Raw genomic sequence first — 25,303 nt, forward strand, 5'->3', positions numbered from 1 at the left:
CAAGTGAGGAAGGGAAACTTCTTGTGCGATACGTGATATGGATTGAGTTTTATTTCTTAGTATAATTAGTGTTATTCTACCTTAAAATAAAAAAATAGCATGTCAGAAAACTCCAGAGAAAATCAAGTTTTAGATCCTGTTAAAATTGCCAGGTTTCAATTGAAAAATGATCCCACTGACATTGTCAAACATTCAATTTTTGGACTTACTTTGTTTCAGTGTATGGATTTGGGAAGCTAGAGTTTCATATGTAGCAATTCTTCTGAAACTGCAATCTTCAGTTTATACAAAGCCCATTTCAAAAGCCCTTACAATTCATTTTGTTTGTAAGAGATATGGAAAAGGAATGAGAAGCATTTTATAGCGTCCATAAACCAAACTGACATTTTTGTGGAATTTGGGGCTGGCATTTTTTGGCACACCACATGAGATGTAGACAGTACTGTGGGTCACATTGTTCTTTGATTTTGAAATGCCAGTAACCGAATACAAACTCTGAACCAATGTTACGTCATACCATTTGTGTTTGTATTAGTTAAGGCTAGCAAAAGTGACTTGATGAGGGACTCTTCCCACATGACAAATTCCAATACCTGATTTTGAGGAAGGACCGAGGGCTAAAATGTTGATTCAATAAAGTTAAGACATACATACGGAGAAGGAGCACAATATTTTGTTGACAGTCGTTTCAAACCAGCGTCAGTAATGTCAGTTAACAGACTGCAGCAATGTATTTTTTCATAGCAAACCTGGGTGCTAGTAGCCTGGCCATTGCCTTCATACACAAGTCTGTTTGGTTCTCATTTTCTTTCAGTTGTGCATCTGGGATTTGTTCCATTATGGTTGATTTCTCAGGATGCATTTCATATGTCATAGCCCTACTCCCCATCTAGTTGTTTATGCAATTTTCAATGAGTTTCATATCATAGGTCCCTTCACGATCAAAACGTAGTGCATTATATACGTCATGGCCAAGCAACTGGGTAAAATTAGATCCAATTGTTTAAAACGTCAACAAAGTCCATACCATCAGAGCAAGCAATCGTTTCTCAATAGCAGTACATGGCAAACTGTAGATCAAGGGGCTTGTTATTATCAGACTTTATTTCATCGTTTATTGTTATGTGGTTGGTAAAGCAGCACTGAAAAAAAAAACAAAAACTACTTGGTGAGTACCAAAAATATGTCCCAACATCAATTTGGCCTTCATTTTGGAATTAGGTTTTCCAAATTGGGGCAATGTTTCACATTTCAGTGATGATATTGGCTGTGAAAATCATAGACAGCGGCTACCCACATTTGGTGTTAAGGGGCCTAAGAAAACAAAACCATTTACAGGGATTTGTTACTAACATTGTTCAAAAAAGGGAATAAAGTGAAAAAATCAAAAAAATCTAGACAAACTACTATGTGAAAATGCATTTTATTTTCTTTCATTTAGGCAAACTTTTCTCATCCCATGGTGGCTGCAGCAGTAATTGTACATCTGGCTGCCGATGGGACAAAGTTCATTGACCAGACACAGTGCAACATTACTGTTCAACTGGTGGACACCAAGGATGGTTTCCATAGTCTAGGTGAGAACTCTTATAGTATTTTTAAGCTCCATCCCACTTCATGTACTTCTGATACCACACTTTCATATTGAAAAGAACAACTTAGATCCCTAAAACAACAAGGCAACTTAAACTGTAACTCCCTTTTTATCGTTTGCTTGTGTTGCTTTTTTAACATTGAATTCATTCCCACCGCCCTTATCATTTACTCTGTTGACTCTGTTTTGTCTTTGGCTCTGTGGCTTCTAATAACATCTCCACAGGTGAGTGGCGTCTGAGCTGCCGCACTAACCCTTTGGTGATCCCTGTGAGCCATGACCTGTCAGTGGCCTTTTACCACACCAAGGCTATCCTGGTCATGTTTTCCTGTCAACTGGTGGCCATCTCTGGCATTGGCCTGCGATCCTTCCAGTCGTTTGACCCCATCACAATCAGTGGTTGTCAAAGTAATGAGATCTACAACCCCACAGGGCAGAGGTGAGAGATCTGCCAGCTAAAACTGAATGTGTGGAGTGGTAAAGACATGTGCCAGAGAAAATAAATAGTTGATGCATTTTTCAGTAATGCTGTCATGGTGTTTGGTGATAATCCATTGCAATAGGTCATGTTTTGCAGACATTCACAGAGTGACAGAATCCAAAAGATTGCCAAATTTGAGATTACATGAATCAACAGAACTGAATGGGGAAACAACAGATTTCCAGCCTTACTTTTAATAAACCTGACAGAAAATGGATTGTATCAATGATTACACAGTCAAACCAGTGCTAAAATCATAACTGTAGGAAATTGAGCAATCAATGTACAATTGCTTTGAATTTGTGGTGCAGCTCTGCAAATTTTCCAAAACTAAAGTGTCTGAATTGCCTCTAACCCTAAATTATGTTTACTGTGGCAACTTGTTTTGTATCGAGCTTGGCTAAAGACCACAATACATTAAAAATAATTTTTCTTTAAAAATCAATAACCAGTTCTACATGTTATCCTCTCCTTTGCCAGTTCTGACTTGTCTGGCAACACAATTTCAACTTACACATCAAATTGGTTGCCACATCCAGAATATTATTTCTTAACTGGTTATATTTCTTTGTGTTCAAAATATTTCATTAAACACACACACGATGTAAAACTGTGCATGTATATTGTTGTAAGTGGTTCTGTATGAATGGACCTACAGAGGATTGCAGAAGTTTGAATTCGGCTGAAGGTTTTTCCATATGTTGTTGCACTACAACCACAAAATTAGAAAATCTTCATTGGAATTATTGGTGTTTTATTATCACAAAACATTGTGTAATTGTGAAGTGAAAGGAAGACAATATGTTTTTAATTTCTTCTCATTACAAATAAAAATCTGAAATGTATTACTTACATCAACACAGTAATATTTCTTCATGCTTATGTAAAAAAATAACATTCCAATAGAAAATGATACCATTTTATGAATGCAATGTGGCAGGATGTGAAAAAGCTGACAGCTTATCAGTTATTATTGTTTATTCCATAGTATTTTTCAATTAATCCAGCATTTAACTGAGGCTCAAACCCTAATTCTCCTGCTAGTATTGACAAGGTTCTGCCATTGTGATCAACAAAAATCCATTATCTCTGTCATCAACCTTCCAATTAACCACTCTGCTTTCACTTCCCGTCTGTCTCTTGTACTTTTCCACACATCCTCCTCCTCCCATCCTTCAGCTCTGCTGTTATTCTCTGCCATCTTCTCATCTTTTTCGTTCACATCATCTTCCTTTACCCCTCAACCACCATCTCCAACTCCCCTTTTTTGTGCCTCTTGCTCTTGCTTTATTCCTATCATTTTCCTGAGCCAAACAGCACATTTCCCGTAACAATTATTCCCTCACTAAACACCACATCCCTTTTGTGACAGAGTTCTTAAAAACAGGGATCTATTAACATGACTCAGTTTTGTGTTCCATGCGTGTCTGTGAGCAGACGCACATATATGTTTTCCACTTTGTTTTTTAGATTTACTTTTTACCCTTTCCATCAAGGAAAGGGTCTATGTGTGTTTAGTACAATAAGGATACTATATTGAGTTTGTTCTTTATGTTATGTATTTGTCATAGTCAATCCTTAAGAAACTCTACTTTTCAAGCTTTGTTTCCCTTATAATTTAGTTTGGTTATTCGTATTTTTATTACTTGAATTTGGTTAATTAATTGCAAGGAACCTGAACTGGTAATAGTTCAGGTGAGGTTTGAGGGATTCCAACAGTTTTTATCCTCGACGCAAATGAGGAGTTATTGCATTGAAATGCTTGTTTGTTCACTGTGTTAAAAAAGGAACTGTGCAGGAATACTTAAACATTATTTGCATAAAACTGTTGTAAACAGAAAATGGAAAGTTATCTATGAAAAAGAAATACGCTTGTTCAATAACAAATTAAAAGTCAACAGTAAAGGGGGTTGTGGGGAAACCATCAGATAATGCCTCTTGCATGTTGGTGTTCCCGCTAAAGCCTTTTTTTTTTTTGCCCCAATTTTCCTTGTACGATAATCTTACAACGTCCTGCAGTGTGTGGTGTGTTATGTGTTGAATATGCCTGATATAAAATCAGGCATGTTTTGGTCCGATTATTGCAGCCTGTGGGGTTTTCCCTGACTGGGAGCGAGAATGCAGCTTGTTGAATGTGACAGGTAGCCAATCAGGAAGCACATAGAATAGAGCTGGTACCCAACTCTCCCCTCTCTTCCGAAACGATCAGATCACTTCTGCATGACTCAAGCTGACATAAATACTTAAAAAAAGTAATATTTTTTATTTATTTAACATGAGGTGATTAATAGATTTGTATATGATTTAATTTTTGCATTTGTGGTTTTCCATACCTCCTGTGGTATAGAAAAACATAACATTTTTTCTTAATGTCTGACATTACACCAGACTTTTTTATCCTTCACCTGTCTCCATTCTTCTGCCTACTACCTACATTTTAACCATGACAGCATCTCTGTCTCTTGGCGTATATAATGCATTCTCATTTTCAAAGGAGGAGGATAGTTTTCTAGGTAGTTAATTGTAATTTATGTCATAAATTCCAGAGTGACTAGCAGGAAACCACTAAGAGATTGTATTGAAAGCCAAATCCATTGCCTACAGAGGAGGCTTCAAGGTTTCCCTGGTTTGTCTATTAAGGCTCTACATGAAAGAAGATTTTTTTTTTTTTTTACCATCATGCTTTATTAACAGTCTTCACCAGCTCACGTTTGTGGTAAATCTGATGGCATGGGAATACAGCAACACAGAGGTAGAAAACAAAGAGCACAGTGTGGTTAATATGATGGCTTCCATCAAGTTATCTGGAAGACAAATGAGGAAAAAGAAAGTTTCTGTCTGCATTAGGAGACAAAAACCAAAATGGATGAAAAGAACAAATCAACTCATGAAAGTGAAAGCTGATTTTTTCCCCCTCTCCCATTCTGTGTTTTCATATGTTTTCTTGTTCCTTCTCTCCTTGTGTCTCTCTTCTTGCCTCCCCCAGTATGTTTTCCTACTTCTCTTTCCCTACAGTATAGCGAATACCTATACTGTGTAATGTGGATTGTTGTAAAAAAAAAGAAAGGTGAATGGGGAATCCAGGAATACCAGCAGCAATAAATGCCTTGCGACAAAATTCACTTTTGGCCAATCTCTGTCGTAATCTGCAAGTGGTCTATCCAATTGCTTTTAATTTACCAACTATGTGTGCACTGACACCCCTTTTTATTCACATATGGCAGTCTGCTCTCCATGTGGTTTATTGATTTGATTTGTTAAGCAGTCATTGATGGATGAATGTGGTTCACTCAGTGCATAATTTGTTTGTTTGTGAGCAAATTGTGACTGCTTCCATGTTTGCATCTGGAGTGTTACTTGGATAAAAAAAATGCCTCTTGTCTGATGCTTAGCATTTCCTCTTACTCTTTTCTGTTACTCTTGCTTTTTTATCCCAACCCTCTACCACCCACTTCCACACACAGTTGTGTACATTATTCGTGCGAAGCCATTGACTGCCAGGAACCCTTAATCCGCAATGCAGAGCTAAAGTGCAGTAGCCCTGGTCGCCACTTCTACAACGGAGACCGCTGCACCATCTCCTGCAACTCAGGATATGTCCTGCAAGTCCACCAGGAAGACAACATCATCAAGACCCAGGTGAACACACTACTACCTATATGCACTTAATGGCAGTTGAATAGCTCTATGCACACGGAAGCACAAGAATGCTAAATTGTGAACATGCTTACATTTGGGTGCAAGCACATTTTTTCCAGCAGATGGAGCATGCATGGAAACATAAATTTATGAATGCCTCTATACACATGCACAGGGTCAAACTCACACACACAAATGCACACTGAGCAAAGGTGCAAACAAGCCTGCTCCCTTCTCTACTCTCAAAACTCTGCATTCTTTTGTCACCTGTGAAAACTAGGCTTGGCAGGTCCAGCCTCCAGGGAGGGTGACATCATAAAAATTCATGTAGATCAGTGCACCAGTCTCCTCCAGAAAATCTGTCATACACTTAAAATCACACATATGTATACGTGCACATCCACTTATTTTCTTCAAGGAAAGACATAAGGTGTGTAGTCTTCTGCTAAGCATACTGCACCATCACCTCAGTCACTTTGCATTGCTACTCCGTTGGGACAATGACATCATAGAGTAGTGTCTGCTCTCTCTCCCTTGCAGGCATCTGTTAAAGGGCAGACACTTGCTACCACAAAATGGCATTCATTAAATGTCTATGCGTAGATGGGACACATGTGATAATCACAGTAATTTAAAAGCAGTGTTTTTCCACAATCAGGACATAGATACAAGGCACATAAAGATATACATTAAGGATCAGAATAAAGCACAGTCCATTTTAAATCTAGGGTTTATTGCATCAAAGCATAATAATAAGGATCACAGTGGAAATTAACAGTGCCTAATGTACAGTTTAATAACTATGATCAACTGGAATGTATGTGTGATTGAATTGAAATTATTTATTGTTTTGTAAAGTGCCTCTAGATTATATTTGTTTTGAATTGGTGCTATATAAATAAAGTGAATTGAATCGAAAGACATCCACAAATGCACTAGGCAAGCAAATAATGTATGACATCAATCTGTAAAAATTATAAAGCAATTTAATGTATTATGAATGTAATGTCCATTATTCTACAGTGACGTAAGGAATCACAAGGAGATAGTAGTTACAACAGCTGCTTGATATCCTGGGATTAGATGAGAAATCCACCCAAAAGTGAGACGATGGTGTGCTCAAGGAACTTCAAATGATGCAGTAGCTACAACTTAGACTTTACAGATTGCAGTTACAAAATTTATTCTTAAAGTTACACAGAATATTCAGAAAATAATTGATAATAATAAATATTAAGTTTAGTTTAGAGCTGCCAGGAGAAACTTTGCCTGAAAAACGTTAGTTTTCAAAAGGCGCTTTTCCACTGGCAAGTCTGGATCCAACTGGTTAATGTCTGCTTTGGTTATACCCCAGTTTACAGGGTCTCCAGGGCTGTGAACATGTAGGAGCTTGGGTTGTTGCTCTGGTCATTTCTTCCATTATGTTTACAGCAACACTCAGCAATGGAGAACCTCAAGGTTGTGCTTTTGATATACTCAAACCCAGATGTATAATTTTTGTCGTACATAAATTAATTACCAGCTCAACATAGTGAAAACGATTCAGATTAGCTGATTATTTTTGCTCTTGTGTAGAAGTGGCTAATGTTGCATCTGTGTCAATGTCTTAACGACAAATGAGACCAAAGTTGATGTGTTTGGCTAATATGAGTAGCTCGTTGTTTGGTGAAAAATCAGGACAGCATATTGACACAAACCTCCCAAGTATGGTGGTGGAGGAATGAGTCAATCACAAACTCTCTGTTAACCAGCACGTTCTAGAACCACTGTGAAGGCATTTGTTCATCAGCTAAATGTATGCCCAACCTGATACATAAAGTAAGGACAATGATTCTAAAGGCAGCAGCAACTCCACAAACTAAACACCTGTAAAGGAACAGAAGTAAATTTCTGCTGAAGATGTATACTTCACCTATTCATTGTTAAATAAATAAAATGTTTAGGTATCAATACAGAAAATTTGCAATACAAGAAAATGTACTAAAACAAATCTTGTCTAGTTTGGTTTGAATAAAAAATATTTTGTACATTAATATTGTTTGTACAGCTCAAAAACTTAGAATAGCGTTGTAAATAAAAAGTTAATATATTTTTGTTTGACTTTCATCCCAGAAAGTGAAGCGCAGATTTGTTACATACTAATAGAAACATTTTAAGCATTTATTTTTTGTGAGTTTGATAATTATGGTTTTCAAATAATAATATTAATGATAAAAAAAAAATAATTGTTTCAGTAAACTAAAGCTATACATAAGGCCAATCAGAATGTATACAATTTAAAGTGAAGTATCAGGATTGTGTAAGATATGTTCAAGTTCTGGTCAGGACAGTTTGCCGGCTAATACCAGCAATACTATTATCTTTAAACCAGCTTTTTGTAACTTCGACAGTGTTTTTCGCAGGTGCTAAGTCCTGCTTGAAAATAATATCACCATGTCCATAAAGTGTCAGTGAAAGGCAAGGATAACTGAAAGCAAAGCTGAAAAACAGCCGCAAAGGACATGGCACCCCTGATCATGACTGACTATGGAAACCTCACATTGGACTTTAAGCAGCAGGGGTTCGATGCCTTACTTCCTACAGATTCTGGGACTTTTATTTCCAAATGAAATAAAAACTTTACTTTCATATGAAAATAGGACTTTTTACTACTAAGCAACAGTCCAAATCTTTTTCTTCTAAGCCTTAGTAAGACAGTTCTGACATTGTTTTTGATTCACGATTGGCTTGACATGAGGAATGTGACATTTGTAGTCCGTGTGTGGGATTTATAGTAAGACGGCTCTTCATGCACTGGTTCCAGCCTCACTTCACTCTTTGAGATTCTCCACCAGATTCTTGAAAATATTTTGCTTGACAATACTTTCAGATTGAGTAATCTCAGTTTACAATAGTCTAATTTCATGAGACATTACATTTGGCGTTTTCATTATCTGTTAGTCATAATAATAATATTGGCAAGAAATAAAGGCTTGAAATGTTTATCTTCAAATGTAATCTGTATTTTAAAAGAGTTTCACTTTCTAAAACAGGATAGAAAAAACTTTTTCACAATATTCAAAAGTTTTACCCGTAGCTGGATGTGTCAGTCTTCCTGTGAGGTTGGTATGAAGGTCAAAGTTCAGAGGCTTCATAACGGAGGGAACCTAAACAACGGGAGAGGGGATATTTGCTCTTTTTAAATTTAGAAATAAACCTTGTGATTTCAATTTTCTCTAAGACAATTGTGCCGTTATACAGTTGTGAAGATTATATATCCTAATGCTTGCAATAGTTCCCCATTACGTCTGCGCATATTTCTAAATCCATTACATTTTTGATTGACAGAGCACCATGTAGCTATAAATCAATGTCAGCTCATTTTGGTGATACATTATGCTTTTCAAAGATTGAGACACAGGAATATACTGCGAAAGTCAAGCAAAAGGAGCAAGAAGAGAATAGAAGAGGAAACAGAGCTTTGCTAAATACCATTTGCTGGATATTCAATTCAAGGCAGAAGGTTAAGGTTTGTTACGAAGAATGATGAAGGAAATCAACAGTATAAAGAAAATAAATACTCTACACTTTTTTCCAATTTGCTTCCTTGGAAAAAAAAAACAACTAACTACTCTGTCAGATATTTTTTTAATTATTCAACAGACATTGAAAGGCATTTTCTTATTTCTGTCAAGTTCCTGAATCCATAGATGTGGCTAAATGGGATTGATTAGGATTTTATAAAATCGACAATTCAAAGTGGCGCGAATACATTGGATTAATACTCAGCCTTCTTCTGCTTCTTTATATAAATACTGTAACTAAAGCCCTGTGCAACACAGTTGTATCAGAAGTCCCCTAAATAGTATATAAAGTTGATCTTTGTGTAGCTTAATCTCAGCATAAATGTATTTTCTTTGAAAGCATCAGATGTTTGAGGTCAATCAAAAGGAAAAAACATAATGAAAACTAAGGAACTCAATGGACAATCAGGGATAACACTGTAAAGTTTAAAACAAAATCATGTTAGAAGATAATATAACAAGCTCTAAACACAGTGAGCACAATTTAATGAATACATTATAACTTTAGCACAATTACAAACCTAACAGACATTGGATTCCATTTAAATTCATAGGATGGAGAATGAAAGCATTAACTTAACAAACTGGGAAGATTCTCATGGAAACTATAGATTCCCACTCATAATGGAGTATCTGTGAACATCTGTGGATACAACAATTAGTTATGCATTTCATAAATCTGGCCTTTATTGAAGCGTAGCAAAAACAAAGGTATTTTTGAAAGAAATTCAGAAAGTTCTGTCTGGCACATTTGTTGGGGGCACAGCAAACATGTGGCAGAAAATGATTAAGTTCAAAATTTAACTACTAAACATACAAAATGTTATGTGGTAAAATTCTGCACGGGTTCCACACTTTTCTGATTTTTATTTGTTAAAGATTTTTAAAAAGCGTATTTAATTTTCCTTCCGCTTCACAATTATTTGCTACTTTGTTTTGGTCTATCACACAGAAATCTAAACAAAGCACTTTGAAGTATTTAATGCAATGTGAAAAAAAGGTCAAAATGTTAGACATAAATACTTTTGAAAAGCACTGTAAAACTCTGGAAAAGGAAGTTTTAAACAAAGTATTTAATAGTATAAGGTGGCATTTAATCGTTTGTATCTTTCCGTCTTTTGTTAGTCATTAGTCTGTAAAACCACAAACTTCCACTCTAAAATTTAAACGTGCAGTGTTAGGCACAATCCTGTTTCCTTTCATTAGCCCATTACATTTTTTTTCACTGATGACAAAGTGGTTCTGGGAAAACCACCTTCTTAGTTTCTATCTTGAGCACAAATCTCTTCCCTTCACATGCTTGATTTGTTTGTGTGTGTTTCACGGCTGTACGTTTTTTCCTACCTCTCTCTCTCTTTGAAGTTGCAAAGGAACACTAAGTGCTGCTGCTGATCAAGTCACATCATCTTCATACTGAAGGTTTCTTTTGGACATTTTACAGCCTTGAATATTACATTTTAAAAAGTATTTCCTGGCCTTATCTAGTTTTTTACATTTTATTGTCTCCCCAATATGAATCCAATTTAGATGACAAATTTCCTGTGCTCTTCCATAAAGTAACTTGTAGTGTGAACTCCACGGCAGGAAGCAGTAAACTCATGTGCTACATTTCAGATGTAAATCAATATCCATTACAGTTTAATTTTAAGGTACAATTGTTATGTGTTTTTTTGAGTGCATAACAGAGATGTTTACAAGTCATCTTTTTCCTAGTGAAATATAAAGTCTTTAAGGGGCAAGTCTGACTCAAGGCCAATTCAGAGAAAGGCCACCTCATCAAGTCCTGTTTTTTTTTTCTTACTCAGAGCTGTAGAATTTTGTAATTGTATCGGGAAGTCATTGTTTACATCAACTTTTAAAGCTAGAAGACAGGCGGGGCACATCCTGGACAGGTCCATCGCACATTTAAATTATTTGTTCTTAATTTGAAATGATAAAAATGTTTAAATTGAAGGTGTTAATTACAACATAATGAATGCTGAAAAGTGTAGTGAGTAGGTGAATGTTGAACTTCTACATGAAACAGGAAGTGCCTTTATATTGATATTCACAGTCAGAAATATTCTTAATGATGCAGTGTGCTTAACTGCGAGAGAATTAAAATGTCAGAGGTAAGTTGGGTTAATTTTGTTCTGCAATGATCCAAAGTAATTTAATGCAGTGTTCACTCAGTTGTAAGTTAATCTTCTCATTATTGTGAAGCTACTGCAAACATGAACAGAATTTTATAAGTCATAATCCACCAATAATAATCCATTAATAATCAAGCGTATCCTTTCACAGTAAGAAATTTATCTATGAATAGAAGCAAATATTAGAATGATGTTCTGACATGTTCATACACAATGTTTAGTGAAGTGCACAGAAATAAATGTTTATATGTATAACCATTAAAAATCAAAAATCCTTTTGTAATTAAGGACCTATGTTTGCACATTAAAAGTGACTTATGTCTAACTCTTTCCATTAAATATTTAGTGCAAAAGCTTTTAAAGATATCATATTTAGTGAACCAAACATTATAATAAATATTAAAATTAACAATTTTTCTCCTTAGCAGCAGTCGTATGTTTTTTATGTGATTGACCAACATATTTGACATAACGACGTCTGCCAATCAATCCAGTGGGTTTGTTAGAAACTGACGAATTGGCAGTCGTAATTTGTCCTGGAAAACGCCCCTTTACCTGGAGGAACTGAACCCACTTTACCTCCAACAATGTTGTTGGAGTTTATCATTACGAATTAGCTGCAGACATAGAGACTTGGTAAAAAGTAATCAGACAAATGGTTATACATTGTCAGTGGGGAACATGCAATTCATAGATATGAGTTATCTTGTCGTAGGTAGCGTCATTTCAGCTGAAGAATAATAGGAAGAAGAAAATAAACTATACACAGCGTAACTTTCAATTTTGCTTTCACTTTTCAAATGCAAACTGTTTTGTTTGGTGTTTAAAACAAGATCCATATACTTCACAATAAAATATGGGACTATGGTGGGACGAATATAAAAATGCCTGAGGAGTGAGGATGCATTTGCAAGGCACTGTATGTTGGACTTGAGCTATTTTGGCTTTGTTTTTTTATTTCTATAGAAGCAGATTTCTTTTCTGATAGTTCTTTGTGTTTTACTGTGTTGGTCATTGTTTCAACTTTTACAATTTCATGGAATTAACAGACTAGATAATTATTTTGTTTTAAAATGATCATGAACACTTTCCTCCTGGAAATCGTATAAACTCTGGAAATGTTTTATAGTCTTTCCCCGAACCACGGCTTACTGCAGATTCTTTGCAGAGGTCTACACATATCTCCCTCTACTAAATTGCCTGTTTATAGTCCTGGAACACTGTGTGAATTGTGGGACACAGATGTCTTTCTTCTCAGCTTTATCCAGTTCATTCATTTTCCTACATCCGAAACACAGAAAGTGTTGCTTCTCACAAATTACAGATATTGTCAATAAACTTTCAAATACTAATGAATCATGGCTTTTATGGCATATTCTACGTAGAATGAAAGGATTTCAAGCCATCTGTAACTGAAGGTACAAGAAAAAGAAATGCACGCAAAGTAGAAGCTCTAAAAGCATCATCTGAACAGGAGCTTTAGACTCTCAGATGGCACCTTAGGATAATTACAATGTTTAGAAAAGTCACATGTGCTTGAGAGTTCCTGTAGCTACAGGTTTTACCCCCTAAGAAGTCTATATGCTATTTATTGTTTTATTGCTCTATAAGGGCCCTTAAGGCCCATTTTGAAAAAATCTTATTGTTAACCATGAAAGCAACAATCGTAAATGTATATTGTCTTACATTTCCTAAATTATTGGTGGTGGTGTTGACATTCTTGAGTGCTCTGATCAGTTTATTAACCCTCAATAGTAATGAGCATTTTTTCATAGATATTTTTAGAAATAAATTCACATTCTACTAATAAGGGTACATTTTGGTTTTGTTGTTACCTATCTGTGGTCCAATCTTTGTGGATTTGTCTATTAACAGACCTTTCTGTGGAAAGTGACTCCAATTTTCTGTAAAAATAAAAATAAAAATCACCAATTCACAGATTTTATACAGTTATACACATTTTTAGAGGGAGTCTTAAGCATTAGAATATTTTAACTACTTGTAGCTGTATTTCTTGTTCTCTGTAAATACTTTAAATTAGGGTTTACTTAACTTGGCATTGTCTTCAAATTGCAAACTTCCGTAGCATTTGCAATTTGATCTCCAACTAAGCCAAATTGCCCACTTTCCCAGCATTAACAAGTCCCATAGTATGAGATATGGCATAGACATACCATATGTACCACACATAGAGACTGATAAAATTTATCCAGTCAGTTGTTGCACAGAGAAACTGATGATTAATTACTTGATCCCTTGCTGTGGTGCAGAAGCTCTGTCTTCACTAATGAAGACTCATTCAGCTCAGCATGCTAAATGATTGGAGTGGATGAGTTGGCAGCAAACTTGGCCTTATTTTCTGATTAGGTAAGCTAATAATTAAATTACCACAATCATGGACTGTGTATAAAGTATTCTTAAAACCCAAGATAGTCAGGCAGTCATTTAGTAAGTGGGGGAAAAAACAGTGACCACCCACCAAATTCTAACTTAATTAGTCCTTGCACATTAGCATATAATAAACTGCACACGACTACACAAACATCATACAAAATGAGGGTGCATTGCAAATGAAGCAGGAACTTAAAAGATGCAACTAGCTTGATGTTTCACGAAATTAGATCAATTTCTTCATGTTCAGGACCTTATAAAATATGTTTTTGTTATGCTAAAATTGTAATGGCAGCTCCAAATTTTTTTTTTAAAGCAATCAAGGATCACTTTTTCTTCACATAAATAATTTTGATTAATTTAATTATGATTCTGTTAAGATAAAGACAAAGTGAACTATTTTGAAGGCTTTACATTGTAAAGATCGTTCTTAAATCACATTCTTACGCAACAATAACTTAATAACGTTTTTGAATTATGTCCCAAACCTCGTCTTATATCTTTAAGCTATTAAGAACTACCACAACCTAGATAGTTGACAATTTACTGAGGAAAACTTGGAAGCATATCTATTTCTGGGTACAGTATAATTCTGAGTAGCATGCTTCTTTCCTGACCTCTGTTTTTCAGAAGATTTATATTTTGTGATTGTGTGCTTATTCTGAGTAAAAAAATGCTTTGCTTCAAACCAATCCCACAGGATATAAATCATTCTGTCGGGTTGGGGAGCAGAAGTTTTCAAACTTGCTACTAGAAGAGAAACAGATGGCATTATCTGCTTTAAAATGATTTAAGATTATTAAAGTCTTATATAAAACATGGACACAAGACACGTTGTAGATTGCATTTTCTTTGAATCCATTTTTTTTACATTTTGAACATTGTTTGAAGTGTAAACAAAAATCAATCAACACACAGACTACAACCACCAATCACTGCAATTACCCAAGCTTCAAGCTCCAACAGATAAACAGCATGCATGGTAAGCGCATATTAGAAACACGTAATTTTCTCTTTTTTTCTTTTTTCCAAAAGATAGATGGAAAACTACAGTATGTGAACTACCATCTTTCGGACTTTGTGTGGTAGCATTGTCTTTAAATTAACCCCTTAACTGTCACATCCAAAACGCTTGCATGTCAGACAAAGGCTCTATGAGGACTCCAGTGTCCTCACAGTGATAGGAGGTTAAACCCAATTATCACGACTCTCCTTAAGGTATTAGTTGAACTTTGAGCTATTGCTTGAGCTTCAGTTCACAATCCCTGCAGAGCAGATTTCCTTTTGATGCCCGTTTATGTTTGGCTGCTCTGGTGTTTACCTTGACTCTGACCCTTAACATGATTGACTATTGGTGACAAAGTAATTGTCAGGAGCTTGTTCATCTCTCTGGTGTTTGCCATTTTTCTTAAGTGACTCATTTTCACCAGATTATTGTTTCTATGAACTGACAATCTTCTCAAATCTTGATTCAGAGTCATGACGAATAGTCTCCTAGAAATTCTTTTGACTCCGGAAAATTTATAGTCTTTCCCTGAATCATCCCTCACTTCAGTTTTTTCTTCTTTTTTTGAAGAGGTCCAAACATAATTCCCCTCCCTAAATAGCCTATCTATTGTCATGAATAACTTGAGAAATTGTGTGATACAAATGTCTGTATCCACAGCACAGTGACTCTGACTCCTCATGTTTATTTAAGGTTTGTTGTATTTAAAATATAAATCATCTCTTCTTCTGATATGCTTGTATACTGTGTGGTTTATGCACCTTTTTTAAAGACAGTTTTATATTTTGTTGTTTCTATCTTACTTGCAAAACGTTGCACACCAGACACCATTTAGGCAAATAATCATGTTTTAATTCAGCATTTGAACACCACATGGATTTCTTTCATGCAGATTTTGCGCAAAACATCAAATCATGAGTGAGTCACTCACCTCTTCATTTAGTTATTTTTCAGGCAGCACTCACATGCAATGCATATGGTACTTTGTTGAGTATACAAATTATGAAAGGAGCTTATTTATTTCCAGGGAATCTGATACTGTTATTTGGTATTATATAATGAAATCAAGATGAAAGACTGTTATTATTAGGCAATAGACATGTAATCTTACTGAGCCCAACATTTTTAAGCTTAAGGTTTAAAATGGATAAACATAATTAAAACTGACCCAAACATGTAACATGTATTCTTCCATTTCTACCTTTCCTTTTCTGTTAGAGATGGAAAATTGAAAATGATTGACTATAACAACTTTGTTTTGTGACTTTTTTTTTTTGTTGTTGCTATTTTTCCTTTTGGCTCAGCTACCAATTCAAGCATTCCTTTTGTATTACACTGTACAGTTTAGTGGAAGATGATGAAAACAGTTTAGGTTTGGACTATCTAATGCCTCACTGTTTTGCTCACGTTTCTGCAGAATGCAAGCAAAACAATTTGCAGCAATCTTGAAGCTTTTATTGTTCAAAGTCTCGTGATTGCAAAATGTACAAAAAGAATGCATTTGTTTTGCTATGTTTTGATGGGGGTTAATATCATGTAGTTATATTGTGACTGGGAATTTTTATTTGGATAGCACATTTTCAGCAGCAAGCAAAGTCAAAGTGCTTTACATGATTAAAAGGAAAATAAAACAAGCAAAAAAAAAATCAGTGCAGTGGCAAAGTGAGGGAAAACAGTGACAGGTTGAAAAACAGACAACAGTTTACAATGTTCCAGGGTTTTCTAATTGAAGGCAGCTCTAAACAAATGGGTTTTTAGCCTTAATTTAGCCTTATTTAGCAAAATTCACTTTTTGCACGTTTTTGTACTTTTGGGTCTCTCCTGCTTACAGAAACAGTCCACATGCAAAACAGATTGTGCCTGCTATAGGAGTCATGTTGCAGACACAATCCTGGTTGAATCTTGTTTGAAGATCAGGTTTGCACCTGTTTTTATACATACATATAAAAGATAAAGCCCAAAAACTATAAAAGACACTTACTTTCAATCTTTATAGAAAGTAAGTTCTTGACTAGGCTTTATCCTCCCTTGGTCTCGATTTGAACTCAACTCCTAAAAGTTTTGGTCTTGTTTCTGTCTCTTTCCACTCTGGTCTCAGTCTTGACTTGGTCTGGGGTTAGATGGTCTTGCCTATGGTGCAATCACCGTGTAGTCAGCCTAGGGTTGCAGATGTCTATTACCCACAGGGACAAAACAAATAACTTTGCATGCATACTCATTCTTTAGATCAATCTATTATTCTCAGTTAACCTAACATTCATATTGCTGAACTGTGGCAGGAAACCAAAATACATAGCCCACAGATGCTGAGAGAAACTAACAAATGGCACTCTGAAAGGCCACAAAGAAAGAGCCTTATATGGTCAGGATTCAAACTGGTTAGCTTCCTGCCTGCCGCCGTACTACTGTGCAGCTTTGCACAGATATAATAAAAAACAGATGAGCTTTCAAAGCTTCTGTCACATCATACCTGGTTATGAACATACTGGGAATTTCAGTCTGTTATCAGATAATTTATAGTATGCTATGCTGAAAAATGGTGCTTGATTTATTTTCCATAGCATTGTGTTGCTACCAGACATGGACGCTTTGCTAGTTCATTCTTTTGTAAATTTTACATGTTCTTCCAATGTTTACTGTGGAATTTCTTTGGCTTCTCCTATTTCCTGATATATTTCAACATGTTTGACTCTCCTCTCATAAGTTAAGCTCGGTAGGCTTGAGAAGATTAGGGGGGATGTTTTGTTCCCATAAAAAGTTGAGAAGAAGTTGATGTATTTATATTTTGGCTAAAACCTACCCAATCAAAACTCATAAGATTTTGGAAAACATAGAGCAAAAACAAATCAGAAACACCATAAAACAAGCTCTGAATCCATGGCTATTATATATTCAGACATTTTTATCAGTAGTAATGACACAGTTTATATTGTTCAAGTATCAACTGTTTAATTTGGTTTTTAACTAAAATATATGTTTCTTGAGATTCAATACAAAATAAGATGCTGATGTGGCATTCTGAACATGCCAAAATTAATGGGTTGTAGACTGAATCAAAGCAATTTAAAAACTCCATCTATAACTTCCATAAGAGTTGTTTTTGAAGATCTATTTGCCTTTTTGTTTAAGTGTGTGTGTGTGTGTGTGTGTGTGTGTGTGTGTGTGTGTGTGTGTGTGTGTGTGTGTGTGTGGGTGTGTGTTTAGCAGAAGGTGTCACACTTCCTTTAAATCAATCTGTTTTGGGTCAGGGCTGATTGTGCAGTTGGTGGATATCAGTTGTCCGTGTAGCATGACTTGACCTTACATATGCGATCACCAGTTACCTGAGCTGCTGAGTAGCATGTGAGGCTTACTCGCATACAGTGAGCTAAGCACTACCAGGCTTTGTTGGGCTACATGACGACTGGAGAGAATGCTGAATTGCTGTAGTCAAACATTTATACGATGAGTGAAACACTCCAATATGTCATATCAGTGTGGAAATTAAAGCTTTTGCCAGTCTGTACTTATACATTAAGTCAAACCTTGACCAACCATTGGAAATTTTAAGAAGTCCTGAGTGACATAGTTGTAGTTACACGTCTCTGCCATGTAAAACAAAACATATGAAATGCACCATTATATGAATGACTTCTCCTTAAGAATATAAAGAGGTTCTAAACAACCTACATCTAGACCTATCTTTAATTACTAGGCCATAAATCCTATGTGAAACAGGTTTTTTTTAGCATTTCTTCCCTTATTTTCTAGTTGGATTCTTCAGTAACAATAACCTGTACCAATGGGAAGTGGAACAAGCAGGTATCCTGTGAGCCAGTGGACTGCGGTCTTCCAGACAAATATCACGTTCATCCTGCTCATTTTACCTTCCCAGAAGGCACTACATACGGCAAGAAAAGCACCTTTCTTTGTCGAGAACCTGCTCAACTCATAGGTGAGATTCATCTGGTTACTCATAATTGGAAATTTGCTAAAAAGACCAAAAAAAAGAAAGAAAAATAAATGTACTTCATTAATTTATTGTCAAGGTATACCACTCTCAGCATATTTGCCTAAATAATAAAAAAGTTTACATAGATTACCAGTTTATACATATAAGTGTAAGGGTAAAATTTATGAATGTGAATTATTTTAGAGCAGGAAACTTTTCAGTTTTGCCCCCAGTACCACATTAGAACACAAATGAGCAATGTATGCCTTAAAGGAACACAAATACAAGAAAAACAGTTTTTTCATTATGTTATGAAACACACTACTATATTTGAATACCATGCAATCTATAGCAAACACTGATCATATGTTTTTTAAAATTAAACTACATACCTTTATACCAAATTTGCAATTTAGAACAAAGATTATTTTTACCCATCTTGGTGTTCTCCTGTGAGGCCATTCCACTGACCAATTTTAAGCAAAGAAAGTTTAATAAATGTAGATAGGATCAACCCAAAGCCATAAAATGGCGGTTTTGGTTTGCTGACTAGAATATTAGAAAATATTTATATTTTTCTTTTGTCTTTCAAGGAACCAACAACACTCTTATCTGCCAGGAAGATGGTTTGTGGTCCTTCCCCGAAGCTCTTTGTGAGCTGCGCTGCCCGGCTCCGCCTCCTGTACCTAATGCTGTTTTACAAACAAAACGCTGTAATGAGACTGGCCTAAAAGTTGGCACGCTCTGCAAGTACAAATGCAAGCCAGGCTACCATGTTACCAATAAACCCAAAAGGTGAAAACAAGATAGTGTTGCAAGTTTTTTCCACCTGAAATCTGGTCTCATAAAGTGTTTTTTTTAATTGGTCTTATTCCTTTCAGACGTGCTTTTAAGCGCCAGTGTACAGAAGATGGCACCTGGCTGGAGGGTGCATGTGAGCCAGTGACTTGTGATCCTCCACCACCCATTTTCCATGGCTCCTACTACTGTACTGATGGCTTCCGCTTTGACAGTGTCTGCAGACTCAACTGTTCTGAATCCACCGGTAATCGTCAAGGAGTCTTTGTCCATACGGTGAGGTTGCTGCACTCTTCCTGCAAGCAGGTCTGTCTATCTCTTTCCTCTCTTTCTATTCTTACTTTTTTATTTATTATTTTGTTAGGCACATGCTACAAAATCTTCTCCTTATTTTTGTATTGTTTTTAATTTTATTATTCCCTTCTTCGTCAAAAATGTTAACTATTTGAATATGCTAGTAGATCCCTTAAGACTAAAACAGTGTTTAATTGAATGATGAACACTTTTATTTTTGTCTAAAAGATGTTATAAAAACAGCTTTTATTGCCATCTTTTACACATTGCTGTGACTGTGTGTTTTTCCCCTTGTCTCCCTCAGCTCTACTCAATTTGATGACATGCTAATTAGATTGCTATTGATTTCCAGAATAGCTATGCCTGCTACAGACTTTTGAAATGTATACACCTTTTAATCTGTTCTGCCTCCCAGGCATTGTTGGTTGGATGCCTGATGAAAATTGTATTGTATTTCTCCATATGCAATGCAATGCCATCTGAATGTCCTTGGCTCTGCAGTGTTTGTGTACTAATGCGATTGCGAGTATAATTGTTAGTCTGCCATTACGTGTGTTTTTTTTTGTTCAGGGCACAGCCTCCAACATGATCCGGTGCAGAAAGGATGGAAACTGGACAGGGTCATTCCGCCTATGCCCAAACAGCAAAGGCCAGTGCTCATTACCTCAAAACCTGCATTACAGCCTCCAGTACTCTTGCAAGCGTGGACATGGCATAGGTATGGAAAAAGAAAATTATATTTTGTATTGTTGTAGTGTTTTCAGTTGGTCTTTGTGTGAATGTGGAAAATTAGAGAATGCAATCTAGCATTTTGATGTGAAGATATTGTAGATCTGACTTGTACATTCTTTTAGGGAATTTATGCTTCTGTTTTAAACATGCACAGGTGAAGAGTGTGAGCTCTCATGCAGAGAGGGTAACAGTGAAGTGGTGATTCTCCCTAGCAACATGACAGCAAATTTCCTACTTCGAGAGCACTGGTGGAACCCGCAAAAAGTCAAGGTACGTTTATAACTATGTGTATTTGTGTCTTCTTAATATGTCTGACAAATACACTTCACAAAGTTCTGTGATCCACTACTCTCCCATCAGGAATTTCTCATCCAGTGCCTACATCCCCGCTGGATTACCTACAATGCAATATGCCAGCTTGCCTGACACATCACCACAAAAATATTTGTCTTTGAAGCATGGCAACCCCTAAAACAATTTGTTATATTCATGACAGAAGGTATGGAAACTTGCTGGCTCCAAAGTGCCTCAAATCAAAAATGGGCTTGAAGAGCTGAGCTTGGAACCATTAAGATTTCATTACCCTAGATGCGCCACAGGAAGTTATTTGGGCTCTGTTAGCCTTAGCATGGACAAACATGACATTCAAAAAGGCTGCTTTTGGTTATTTTTAAAACTTTTGTAGGAAAACATTTAATCAACAAAAAATAAAACATAAATCTTTTTGGAAAAAATTATATTTTACCATAAAATCTTTACTTTAATTTGTAGCAATATATATACATATATATAGATACTAATTAAAAATTTAACAAACAACCATTCATCATCCACACCTTCTTGTCCTTTCAGCACCGTGTAAAGGGGGAAGATTTGACCATCTAGTCACTGGTCAGGGATAAACAATATAAAAAAATTGACACTTACTTATCAATGCATTATTTTTTATATGAATTTCTGATATCTGCTCCTTTACCTTTTTCCCTGATATTCAACAGGTCATCTTATTGTCAGATTTAAGTTCACAGAATGAGCAAAGGATCTAATTAAATTGCAAAAATTTTTGAAATTAGAAATATATAGCAATCCTCTCATGTAAGATAAGAGTTTCATTGGTTCAAACAGCGATAATCAAGAAATACAAATAGAAACCATGAAATTATAAACAAAATATATTTTGGAAAAAAAAAGACCATTCCTATACATTCCTAGTCCAATTGTGAAAATAGTATCTCTTCCTCTGTTATTTCTACACGTATAAAAAGAAGAAAATAAACAATAGTATCTTAGAGTTATAGTTTGGTGAGATGGGAGTTTATGTTGGCCATCTTAATAAGTAATGATATTTCATCAACTCGTTTTATTTTTGTTGTTAGTGACCTGCTTAGACTCGTACGTCTTTAGCTCCATGTCCTCCTGTTCCTTTCCCTTTTACTCTCTTTGATGATTATGTACCCCGCACCTCCTCCTCCACACCCCAATCCTTATCAGCAAAATTACTCTGTCGAGTAGGCGGTAGAATTAGTCATTTTCCATATGACATGACCTCGTCTGTGATGGCGCTGAGATAGAGATCTATTTTTATGTGCTATGAGCGCCCCGGGGATGCTTTCGAGGGTGAGGATCCCATACGTAGCTAGGGGTGAGACCAGGCCACAGTCATGGATTATCATGATTTACGGCCTGACTGAGAAAGAGAGAGAGAGAAAAAGAGGGAAAGTTTGTGAGATGGAGAGAGAGAGAAAAAAAGGAAGAGCAGATAAAGGAAAGAAGAATATGAGTTTCTGGATGACATCATCTTATAGGGTGACAGCGACAAGAAAACTGAGAGAGCTGCAGGATATATATATCCTGCAGCTATATATATATATATATATATATATATATATATATATATATATATATATATATATATATATATATATATACATATATAATAACTAATCTATTACTCACACAGCTCTGTTGTCCTCAGACCCTGTTGTTGTTCTTTCTAGCTACCTTCGGGCCGAGATCTATATTTTACATTGATTTGCTGACTGTACTGAAATAGAAAATACCTTAGTTTGCAGCAACAAAAGAAAAGCGTGTCAACTTTGGGAGATATTGGAACATGGTAGGTTTGGGATTTGGACCTCCTGAGATCAGCCAGGACTTTGCAGTGGATGGCACTTTTAATTACAAACTACACTATCCTACTTATGCAGTAATCAACACACTTCTTTCTGTCTTAAACCCCCATCCCAGACAGGCATCTTATTGCAACTTCATGTTCATTTTGGAGGTGTGCCTGTGAACAGTTTTGGAATCACTGAAAGCAGCAATATTTCTTAATTAACTGAACAAACACATGTTGTCTTGTCTTTCAGAGTATAGTCTGCACGATGGGACTGAAATGGTATCCTCCTCCAGAATTGCTCCATTGCATCAAAGGATGCGAGGTTGGTGCAAGACTTGAGCAATATATTCCTCTGATATATTTTTATTCTTTAATCTCTTGTGGACTGTGAAACATTAAAGGTAGAACATAAAGTTTTATGAGCTGTACTTGGCTAAATTGTTGTAGACAGAAAATGAATTAGCAGACACTGCACAAGTAAAACATAGAAATCATAGGTGAAGACGGGCTTCACCTATGCACGTCTTCATTAAGTGAAACAATTTAGATTATTCTACCCTACTCCTAGACTAAATATGAACTGGTAACTAAGAAATGAAATGCATTTGTAACTGCAGTCAGCAATAGAAAATATAATTAGTCCTATAACAGCCTTTTTCAGTAATTTTCAAACACTACATTCAAAACTTTCAAAATCTTTGTATTTAGCTTTGTTTCATGAAGCTATTAAGTAATCTGTTGAGCTGAGTCCAACTGGATAACCTGATGGGTAACCCAAGCGTTGAGGGCGGGGCCAACCCAATAAATCACCTTACTGGCGCGTTTTGTGCTGATTATGGTTTATGGTGTCTTGATTTGATTTACGGGTCTAGCTGACTAAGGGCTGAAATAGTGACATTGAAGAATGGGGAAAATTTAATGTATTGGATTCATCAGCAAATTCATTCAGATACTTCTAAAGACTTCGAAATGCTCCAGAGCCAAACCGAACAAAGCTTTAGGCCTTAAACAAGGTAATGAAAGGCTTCTGGTTTTTGCTCTGTCATTTCACTCTTTCTGCACTCGTCTCTTCCTTCAATAGCCATTTATGGGAGACAACTACTGCGATCCAGTCAACAACAGGGCCTTCTGCAACTATGATGGAGGAGACTGCTGTCAGTCCACTGTCAAGACTAAGAAGGTAAGTGGCATGCTCATATTTAAAATAAATATAGATAAATAAATTATGCTGAATTTAGACTGACTGATAAGTTGATCTATTACAAGTTATTATTCTTTTGTCCTAAAGTTTACTCTTGTCCTTTAGTAGAGATTTTGTAATACCCCCAAACAAAGGCATACATACCCGGTTGATTGGTGACTTTCAATCTCAGATGAAATCTAGGGTAGGGTTCATTCTCTTACCATGACGAACAGGATTAGATGGATTAAAAAGTGGATAGTTTGATAACAGTAATTTTTTTTCTGACTTATTCTGTTTAGTAATCGTTTTTGTCTGTCTGTGTTCATAAGTGAACAAAGGTTACAGTATATCAATGACAGATTACAGGCATCTCCTAATGTCACATTCTCCTCATTAGGTACTTCAAAGTTGTCTGTCAATTCTTAGTCTGCTCTGTATTTATTTAATCAGTTACAACTCTTCCATTGTCCTGACATAACTCCATTTGATTAATTTCAGAAAGCTGCTGGCAAGATATGTGTTTAGACCGGTTTATTCATGCTTGTTTGCCACAACAGTTGCATATCTGACCAGACCAGTTTCTGTAAAGTTTAGATGAACTGGGCTGCACTCTTCTTCCAAAGGCTGGTAGAATAATATGGATTTTTTTTTAGCTATGTAAGTTTTCTCTGTCTATGCAGGTTTTTCAGTGGGGAGCCAGTTTAATTTATCTTTTGGAGAAAAAAAAAGTGTTAATGGGGAGAAAAAGTTTCCTTTACTGTGAAGATGGTCACAGAACAAAAACTGAATACTGCCTATTAGTCAGCAGCTTGTAGAACCACATTAAACACAATGTTCACAGTAATCTCCAGTATGACTATCGGTCTCTCACTCTGATGTACAATGATTTTGGTCAACTTTTCTATCCATCCTTGTTTCAACTTACCAAGGTTTGTGGGCATTTTATTTATGCACAACTTACAGAGGCATCACCAAAGCATTTAAGTCAGGTTGAGGTCTGGTTATTGATTGATTATTTTTAAGCTATTCTGCTATAAATGTGCTGTTGTTTCATAGATCCCTTTACACTTATATTTGTGTATTTTGGCCAAGCATTAGCTGTTATGCTGTGCTCAGACCAAATGCAATTTGCACGTCAGGGGTGTCTGGTTTACATGCAAAGTCTATGGTGGACATGGATCTAAGGGCAGTGAGAAGATTTGTGATGTGTCTCATGCAATTAGCACTGCATGTTTTAACGGGCTTTGCACTTCTGGTCTTTGAGCATTCGACGAGTGTATAGCAAGTTCAATACATCCAACATGACAGATGCTACAGTTGGAAAATCTACATTTTTGCAGTTGGACACAAAGCCTTTACTGGAGACTCTTATGTGGCGTAAGTTCATGTAGTTGGTGTCCTAGCAGGAGACGCAGGTCAGCAGGTCGTCACCTAGGCTTG

The 25,303-nt window shown here is 36.0% G+C and overlaps 1 protein-coding gene across 2 annotated transcripts in view; it reads left to right on the top strand.

Moving 5' to 3' along the window:
- pappa (pappalysin 1) overlaps positions 1–25,303 on the top strand; it is a 98,222-nt gene that overhangs the window by 52,190 nt on the left and 20,729 nt on the right. The window contains exons 12-21 of one of the 2 annotated variants that reach the window (XM_014470501.2): positions 1,442–1,577; positions 1,820–2,033; positions 5,540–5,714; positions 18,557–18,740; positions 19,331–19,532; positions 19,619–19,841; positions 20,400–20,547; positions 20,716–20,831; positions 22,931–23,002; positions 23,762–23,860. In XM_014470501.2, coding sequence (XP_014325987.1) covers positions 1,442–1,577; positions 1,820–2,033; positions 5,540–5,714; positions 18,557–18,740; positions 19,331–19,532; positions 19,619–19,841; positions 20,400–20,547; positions 20,716–20,831; positions 22,931–23,002; positions 23,762–23,860 — 1,569 coding nt within the window. The remainder of the gene's footprint in view (positions 1–1,441; positions 1,578–1,819; positions 2,034–5,539; positions 5,715–18,556; positions 18,741–19,330; positions 19,533–19,618; positions 19,842–20,399; positions 20,548–20,715; positions 20,832–22,930; positions 23,003–23,761; positions 23,861–25,303) is intronic. The other variant, XM_023338560.1, reaches the window with a different exon arrangement.

This window comes from Xiphophorus maculatus, chromosome 8, assembly GCF_002775205.1.
Source record: "Xiphophorus maculatus strain JP 163 A chromosome 8, X_maculatus-5.0-male, whole genome shotgun sequence".
Taxonomy (NCBI): domain Eukaryota; kingdom Metazoa; phylum Chordata; class Actinopteri; order Cyprinodontiformes; family Poeciliidae; genus Xiphophorus; species Xiphophorus maculatus.